This window comes from Mus caroli, chromosome 13, assembly GCF_900094665.2.
Source record: "Mus caroli chromosome 13, CAROLI_EIJ_v1.1, whole genome shotgun sequence".
Classification (NCBI taxonomy): domain Eukaryota; kingdom Metazoa; phylum Chordata; class Mammalia; order Rodentia; family Muridae; genus Mus; species Mus caroli.
In genome coordinates this window covers 70803320-70812559 of record NC_034582.1, presented here as the reverse complement: position 1 = coordinate 70812559, position 9240 = coordinate 70803320, and the positions used below count along the sequence as shown (strand labels likewise).

The window sequence follows — 9240 nt, the reverse complement described above, 5'->3', positions numbered from 1 at the left end:
GGCCAGCCTGGTCTACAAAGTGAGTTCCAGGACAGCCAAGGCTACACAGAGAAACCCTGTCTCGAAAAACCAAAAAAAAAAAAAAAAAAAAAGAAGAAAGTTCTTTTCTCTGATGTTCATAAAGTTTTGTTTTTAGCCCTTAGATCTTTGATCCATGTAGAATATTTTTCATATTAAACATCTAACTTTAGTTTTCAGTGTTGCTGTTTTCTTCAGTTTTGTTTAACTGCTAAGAGATTAATCTTTTGGGGTGGGGGGTAACTGTACCTTCTCCTACTGCACTTCATTACATAACATCTGAGGTTGAATCATCATTTTTCCTCCGCTGACCTGATTGAGGGTATCCAGGTCCCATGAGTCCATACTGAGTCTTCTGCTTCTTCCATGTAGACGTCCTGTTAACCTGGGGCCCAGTGCCACATGTAGTAGTCTCTTTGTCCCAGCTACTCTTGTTTAATTTTTTCATACAAATTTGGACTAATTATCAAAATGTATAATTCTTTTTTTTTCTTTTTTGTTGTTCATTCACTTGTTTTTTGTTTGTTTGTTTGTTTGTTTGTTTCTTGAGACAGGGTTTCTGTGTATGGCTGTGGCTGTCCCAGAACCTAATTTTTTAGATTAGAATGGATTTGAACTCAAAGATCTGCTGCCACTGCCCTGAGGTCCCCTTTAACATCCTTTTAAATAAAGTAATTAAATTTATAGCCTAATTTAGAGAGAATGAAGTTCCTGACGACAGTCATTCAGAATATAGTCTCCTTTCTCTCGTTGTTCACCCCTTGGCATAGAGGCCAACCTGGGCTACTGAGACCTTGTCTAAAAGGGAAAAATAACACCCACTCACAAGGATGACTGAGCACTCTCTCGCTACTATGTCTGTAAAGCCCTCCTGTCAGTGATCCCAATGTGAAGCTGGTGTGAATTTATTCCTAGTTGTTACATTATTTACTCTGTTTTGCTGTGGAGTATCCACTAGAGAAGACTGGTTAGGCGTGGATTTAAGCCAATATCAAGCAGGCAACTACACTAGGTGTTCAAAATCCCAATGGAGCTCCAAGCCTTTCTCAGAGTGAGATTTTTAAGCTCAAAAAAGCATGTCCTAGGTTGACGTGCTTCAGTTAACCAGAGCAGAGTTACAGGAGCTGAAAAGCAAGGTTAATACATTTTGAGACTTTCTGAGAACTATGGACTTTAACAGATTAGCCTTGGTTTTAGTTTTGAAAGGTGGTGCTTGTGTTACAGCCTAAATGGTACTACCATTGTGGAAGTTGTGCTGAGGCCTGTGGGCCTAAGTCTGGGGCCTGTTCAGTTTCTATTTCAATAGGCCATCCTTTATCTCATCCTTTTTTATTGTCTATGCAGACTCTGTCTATGCAGACTCCTTTCATACCGAACCCTTTTACTACTTACATTCACTTTTCCTTTTTTAATTTATTTTTTTTGTTATTTAGTATTAGTTTTAAATATGTGTATAATGTTTGTGAGTATGTCTGTGGAGGCCAGAAGACAACTTGGGAATCAATCTCAAAGGGAGGCTCCAAGGCCTGACACTGTTACTGATGCTATGAGGTACTTACAGACAGGAGCCTAGCATAGCCGTCCTCTAAGAGGCCCAACAAGCAGCTGACTGAGACAGAAGCAGATACTTACACCTAACCAATGATCTAAAGTTAGGGAATCCCTGTGGTTAAATTAGGGAAAGGCTGGGAGAAGCTAAGGAGGAGAAGCAAACCCATAGGAAGACCAACAGTCTTAACTAACTCAGACCCCTGAGACAGCATGTGCTAGCTTGTCCAAGGCCCCCCGACACATAGACAGCAAAGAACTACCTGGTCTGGCCTCAATGAGAGAAGATGCACCTAACCTTCCAGAGACTTGAGGCCCCAGGGAATGGGAGATTTGCTGGGGTGTGTGGGGTGTGGGGACATCTTGGAGACAGGGGAGGAGGAATGGGATAAGGAACTGTCAGAGGGCAGAACAGGAGGGGGATAATGACTGAGCTGTAGAAAAAAAAAGATTAAAGATAATATTTTTTTTTAAATAGGAGGAGGAAGACATGGGGGAGAAGGCCAGGACCAGCTCGTCCTATGGGTTTTGCATGGCCACAACTGATTCTGGCAACCCAAGCAGCAGTGGTTGCCATTTACCCTGGAAAACAACTATTTTTTTTTAAATCAATATTTTTCAAGTCTTTCTAAAGTTCAATGGAATAAACTTTCAGTGGTAGAATCTTGGTATATTATTTATGAGAACATTCCAACAAACTGTAGAATTACTTTGAGAAATAATTGAACTGACGTTTGGTAAGGCAGTCATGGGTTGCCAAGTACTGCTCAGAAATGAAAGACTGGAGCACACGGTACCCAGAAACTCTTCATTGTAGCCACTGTTCCTATTCCTTCATGTTCCAGCAAAGAGAGACGTCAGCATCCACACACCCTCAGACCTTACTGGGCTCTTCTAGATGATACTGGCACCAAAGGCATGAAAAGCATCTTATGTGATACATTTATAGTCAGGACCAGAACTTTGCTCAAAGTTATCTGATATGCCTTATATTGGTACTAATTCATCAACTGGATATATATTGACTGATTGATATCTGCCATGTATCAGGACCAATATGAGGATCTGGATAGATAATGAAAACAACAAATGTCTCCAGCCAAAATGATAGACCTTAGAAAATGAGATTCCTACAGCAACCAGCAGGGTGGTGTGAATCCTACCAAGTCCCCCTAATTCATGCATCTGTAGGTTGCAAACATTCCCTCAGCCTGGGAAGCAACAGACACCCATCCCTCCCTGGCCCAAGACCAGGAAGTACAAGGCATTCTACTTTCACCATGATTAATGTGATGGATGCACAAACTGATGCTTCCAACAGGAAAACTGAATTGTTTGTGAAGTGAGGCTAAAAGTGGCAGCATTAAATCTAAACCATTTCCTGTGAACTGGATTTCTTTTTTAAAAATTGGCTGCTGTATGTTTTTCTTAGTCACCTTTTCTCTGGGCTTATTGGAGGCGTAGTTCCTCCCAGCAACCTCCCATCTGCTGGAAAACAGAATCAGGAGAAAGAGACGCCAACGTGACACATCCATCACTAGAAGAAAATACTAGGAAGGACTCAATACATGAACCACCATTTGTATAAAAACCTGTTAGTACTGTCTTCAGACTGACAAAATGAGTTTTGCATCACTGAGAGGAGAGAGCAGCTGCCCTCCCCTGATTCTAGTAAAGAGAGTATTTATTGCAAAGCATCTGCAGACCTCTCTGTTCCTAATTGCCAGGCAAAGGGAAGGCCCATAGTTCTCTCCAATTAAAGCCCTAGCACTGCAGGCTGAGGAAGGTATACCCCTATCAAAGGCTCACCTAATGACTCTGCTCAAAAAGCTATTACTACTATTTAGGACTGGGTGTAGTTCTGTGGTAGACTGCTAGCCCAGCAGGGTCGGAAGTGGAGAAAGAGAGGAACCCTGCTTGGTTTCTTGTGTCCTTGTATTTCTCAAGCTAGCGCAGACGTATGGCATTACAAAAAAAAAATTTTTCTTTTCTTTTTTTTATCAAAAGTAGCATTTGCAATTTTTCCTGTTAGCCATCACACAATTATCTCAGTCGAGGAACTATCTATCTCATAATTGATTCTGAGTTAACATTTGTTAGCCTTTGCAGTGGTCACATGCACAACTTTCTGTCTGGCTATATGTCACAGGGCAAGATTTCCAGAGCCTAGAGGTCCACGGATGCCACTGAGGGAGGCGGCTGTGTGGATTAGAAGATGTTCTGCTGGGATCGGTGGGGGGGGGGGCAGTGGGGGGAGGAAACGAAAAGCGGAGAAGGTGGAGAATAGGGATCATGTGTGTTCCTCGAATATACAACCCACATTTGAGTGACAAATACCGAGAACAACCTATACAAACAACTAAGCGCAAATCCACGCCTATCCATCTCACCCTGGGTGTGTGTTCTTTTTCAACTAACTTTGGGAAATCGCCGAGACCCAGCGGTGTGGCCCGCGCCACCTCTCCTACACTTTGGCCTTTTAAGCGGTATCTCTCTTTCCTCCGGATTAAGGATGGAAGATCCTTTCAGCCTCACAATTCTGTCTCCAGCATCCAACCTTTCTGTACCCACTCAGCCAAGCTGGAGTCTCAACCTGACTTCTGAGCAGGGAGCCTCTGTCCCAGGATCGCATTCGCCTTCACGCGGGCCACCCAGCCACCGGATCCATCTGGTCTTCTTGGGGATCATCCTGGTGGCCGCGGTAGCTGGCAACACCACTGTGCTCTGCCGCCTGTGCGGCGGTAGCAGCGGACCCTGGCCGGGTCCCAAGCGTCGCAAGATGGACTTCCTGCTTGTGCAGCTAGCAGCGGCTGACCTGTACGCAAGTGGAGGAACAGCAATGTCGCAGCTGGCTTGGGAGCTGCTGGGCAACCCGAGACCAGCTCTGGGCGACTTGGCTTGTCGCCTTTCCCATCTGCTGCAGGCATCGGGGCGGGGCGCCTCCGCCCACCTGGTGGCGCTCATTGCCTTGGAGCGCCAGCTCGCGGTGCGCAGTCCTCAGGGCCCTCAGTTGCCAGCACGCGCCCTGGCTGCCCTGAGCTGGCTGCTGGCTCTGCTACTGGCGCTGCCTCCGACCTTCGTGGTGCACTGGGATGCTCCTCCATCTTCAACCGCCAATGCCGGGAAGCATTGCTGCAGGGGCATCTTCGCGCCCCTGCCGCGCTGGCACCTGCAGGTCTACGCGCTCTATGAAGCTATCGTGGGCTTCGCGGCGCCGGTCGCTCTCTTGGGCTTCTCTTGCGGCCACCTGCTGTGTGTCTGGTGGCAGCGTGGGTCTCAGGTGGCTAGGATGCCCTGGTCGCCCAGTATGGCCAGAGCCTCCTTGCCCAGCGCGTTGCCCCAAGCCAAGGTGCAAAGCTTGAAAATGAGCCTGGCGCTGGCACTGCTCTTCGTGGGCTGCGACCTGCCCTACTTCGCCGCTCGCTTGGCAGCCGCCTGGTCATCGAAGCCCGCGGGTGACTGGGAGGGAGAGAGCCTAGTGGCGGCGATGCGCGTCCTAGAGGTGGCCAACAGCGCCGTCAACCCTTTGATCTACCTTTTCTTCCAGGCGGGCGACTGCCGTCTCTGGCGGAGGCTGCGGAGGCGCCTAGGAGTTCTGTGCTGCGTGCGGGAGGAAGAAGCCGATATCAGTGAATGGGCTGGGGACCACCAGGCACTCCACCGCCATCGCTGGCCCCACCCTCATTATCACCACGCCCGGCGGGAGGAGCGGTACCAGGGCTGTCTGCGCCCACCCCCGCCACGCCCCAGACCGCCGCCCTGCTCCTGTGAAAGTGCCTTCTAGGAACTGCTGAACAGACAGGTCCTTGGTCACTGTAGCACAGCCTTCAGACAACACAGGGTGTAAGTGATCTGCCTAAGTCACCAAGAGTGGAACTGTCTGCAGGAACTACTGAAGCGACCCGCATCCTATATGCAACAGTTATTTCCTTCTAATAACGGCATGGTTTTCACTTCCTGTTAGTTTTCTTCCCTCTGGTTCCTCTCATAACGCCCATTTTGAGGAGACCAAACTCTTGGAAAGTTGTAAAACAAACAAACAAAAAAAAAATCTGAGTTCCAGAGTTAATATTTTTGCGATTCTCTTTTATACTCCCACTACGTTCTAGATTAGACAATTCATTTTAACTAAATTGACAAATATTCATTCGTTGCTATTATGTTTGTAGTGATTTTGAATTGTGCTTAAATCAAGTGCATCTTTGGGGAGTAGCAAATTTGATGTTCCTTCCAAGAGGAAAATCCCCATAATGCTCTTCCTGGGGAGATCTGGAGTGCTGTTAGCAGCGCTGTAGGAAAGTGATCATGCTGTCACGTTAGCGACAGAGCATTTGAAAAATAAAAGCATTTCCCACGTAGCAGCTACAACATTTTTTAAAAACGTAGTAATGTGTTTTCTGGGAAGAAAATAGGTGTAGCTTTTATTTCCAACTTTCACATCAATAAAAACTGAGAATCCTGGAGGAGAACATAAGGTTTTTTTAGTCCTTTCCAAGCATGCCTGTATTCTGTTAGACACAGAGCTATTGTGCCCAGACCAGCCTCTAAGTCACATCAAGCTCCTAAAGGCAGAGTCTGGAGGGAAAGTGTCAATTCGATGTGGCAGGATGGTACTTACTGTTCAAGTGCTCTGAGCTCTGCAGGAGAAAGCTCTGTGTAGGTAGAGAACTGTTTAAAAACAAACCTAAACAGGTGTAGTAGAGGCCCTGCCAGTGATCCCAGCACCCAGGCAGGAGCATTGTCTTGAATTTGAGGCCAACATCAACTAAGTAGTGAGTTTTGGAATAGTCTGGACTACATAGACTCTTTGTCTTAAACAAACAAACAAAAATGTCTAGCTTATTCATGTGAGTCAGAGAGAATTAAATCAGGGAACAGTTGATGCATGACCTCTTCCTCTTCACTGTTCGTGCTTCTAAGGGAAGTCATAGCGTTTCTGAGCACTATACAATGTCCTGCACCTGAGAACTCACAGCTTTCACAAAACTTGAGTTTTTGTCCATAAGTAAATATGCCACTAAGAGGCAGAGGGGAAGGGACTGGCTAAAGGTTGTTTACACAAGTCATAATCTGTGAGGATTGTGTTTTGTTCGTGGATAATTATATACTTCTACAACATGTAAAACATAGGAGCCGCTCAGTGCAGATTTGTTGCATAATTTAGCAAAACTTGATATAGGTAGGTTACATAAAAGATAAGCTAAAGGAAATCTCCATTCCTCCAGAATACATTTTCTTAGCAGATATACAAGTTCAGCCCACAGTAAGTCCTAATAGAAGGGACCCAGGTCTGTCCTCCTTTGTACTAGTTGGATATTTGGAGCCTGGAGGTTGGCATCATCTTCCCTGGAGAGGCTAGCTTATCTAGCTGTGAGCTGCCAAGAAATGGCAGGTACAGAACAGCAGCTACTCAAGGTACATTTATCCCACTTGTTCAACCCAGCAATAATCCCAAGGTGTTCTTCTGTGAGAACCTACTAAGGGTTTCACCTAGCAAGAATGTGTCCTTGCACCAGCTTTCCATGGATTCAACATCGTTTCCCCTACTCTCTTGCCCCTGGAAAGAACCTTGCTATAACAGAAAGAAGTCTGTCCAAGGAAGGTCTGGAATTCACTAATGCTTAGAAAACTCTCTAAGCACCTTCTGGGTGAGCTAGCTGGACCTGTTGATAGAAGCCAGACAACCCTGTCTTACATGAGGATATGGATTCTTCTATCTAAACTTGGGGTAAATTTGGCTCTGAGTGTTTGATTCTTAATATTTTCCACTGAAGGTCAGCTATGCAAAGCATGTGACAACTTGGTCAAAAGGACCCTCTAGTATATTTCTCAAGCTCCCTCTGCGCCTTACTGCTCTGTTCAAAATGGCAGAAGTGAGCATGTTCCTCTTGTTCTGTCCTTCACCAGTCTTCTAGCATTTGTGATTCCTGCAAAGTGAGGCACATTTAGTGCAGAGTAGACAATAGACAGAATCTATTACCAGGTAAAGTGGGCTGTTCTCAAGATCTGAAAGTGGCCAGTGGCCCAAGGGACCACTGTGGGGAAAAACACTCAACGGATGAGAGCAAACAAGGACCTAAGAGAGCATCAAGAAGGGAAATACTGTCAAAATGTGAGAGTAGAAAATGGACAGAGATAATTGTGGAGGAAAGCGCGCTCAAGGGGAGAGAGTGGACAATGAACATAAAGACCATTGCTCCATCGTATATTTTAAGGCAGGCTTTATATCATGTCTGCATCAGATTACTTCCTACAGGGCATCTTCTTGTCCAGATGACTGATAGGCCCTTTGGACTAACTCTTGGATTAGCTATCAAGAAAAGGGACAATGTCACCTCTGTTTTTTCTTTTACCAGAAGTCCTTCCATTAGATACTAACCTTATAAACTTCCTGGGAGTTTAGAATGCCATTTCTCCACCAAAGACCAGAGATAAAACTCAGATCTCATTATTTTTACCATTAATCAAAGCCCTACAGTTTCTGCTCCTGGTTTTACAAGCTGCTGACTAAAATGGAAGGGTCAATCCTAAAGAGCTTTCAAGACTTAAAATCTGGCTAGCAATGTGACAGCAGGACATGACACAAGGTGAACATGGGTCATTCTCCAGCACACAAATCCCTTCTTTACAGCCATTGCCTGCCCACAGGGGCAGTCTCCCCAACTGAATGCTATGCTGGTAGAGTGGAGATTCAGAAAACTGTTTTGCCCTTGGTTGAGGCTAAAAGATCCTGGGAGACACTTTCTTTTCCTTCAGAATTTGGAAAATAAATGATACTGAGCTGCAGATGGTCCTAGCTTTCGTTGATCCTCCCCACCTTGTTGAGTATGTTATAGTATGAAAAATAGATCAGGCAAAGAGAGAATTCAAGATTCTTCACAAATCCTAGCCTGGTTTACAGCTGTTAAAGTCCAAGAATCACTGAAGGAAGACCTCAGATTCAAATAGTATGTGAAGGCAAAGAGCAGAAATTACTACCATTCAGGGGTCAACCATCCATCAAAATGATCATAACCAGAGGAGCTTATAGGCCCCATTTTTATATAGGAATAGGGGAATTTTCTAGAAGAGCAAGGTAACTTCTAACATGATTGATAGGGGGTAAAGCAGTGGCATTAGTACAAGTTTGATTGGTTGCTGTGTTAGTTCTATTATAACTGGTGGTACCTTGAAGAATTTTGGAAACCAGCTCAGTTCTGGCCTTTTTAGTTCTTCCAGCTAGGTTTCCCAGGAGCTGACTCAGCTCCAAAACTTATCCTCCCTAAGTCAGGGCCATCATTAACTAAAATGCCCATTGTTAATGGTTCCTTCTGAGGAACCAAGTATGTGTCCTGGGGAACTGAAAATTTTTATTCCCAAGGCTTTTAGACCTCACAAGAGTTACTTTTATATTCATTAATTAACATTTATTAACTGTTTATGCCAGGAGATATGCTAAAGATTGGAAAAACTAAAATTAACAATATACTTTTGCCTCAAAGAAACAAAATGGGCAGATGTAGGAGACAAATTGACAATTATAACTCAATGCCACATGGTTTTGATAAGTTATTCTCAGTCAGTATTCATATACTCTGATCTCAAGGCAGAGGGAAGGAAGAAAAGAGAGTGTGCATCCAGAGAGAGAGAAAATTCAGAGAGAGGGAGAGAAGAGAGGAGAGGAGAGGAGAGGAG

At 45.0% G+C, this 9240-nt stretch overlaps 1 protein-coding gene across 1 annotated transcript; it reads left to right on the top strand.

Annotated features, from left to right (window-relative positions):
* Window positions 1-4078: 4078 nt before the first annotated feature.
* On the top strand, window positions 4079-6017 carry Gpr150 (G protein-coupled receptor 150). Its single transcript, XM_021181091.2, has one exon. It carries the CDS (start codon window positions 4079-4081, stop codon window positions 5348-5350), a length of 1272 nt encoding a protein of 423 aa, XP_021036750.1. The 3' UTR covers window positions 5351-6017.
* The last annotated feature ends 3223 nt before the right edge of the window (window positions 6018-9240 follow it).

Excerpts from the sequence above, each read along its gene's own strand:
- Gpr150 (XM_021181091.2), top strand. The coding sequence starts at position 4,079 with ATGGAAGATCCTTTCAGCCTCACAATTCTGTCTCCAGCATCCAACCTT.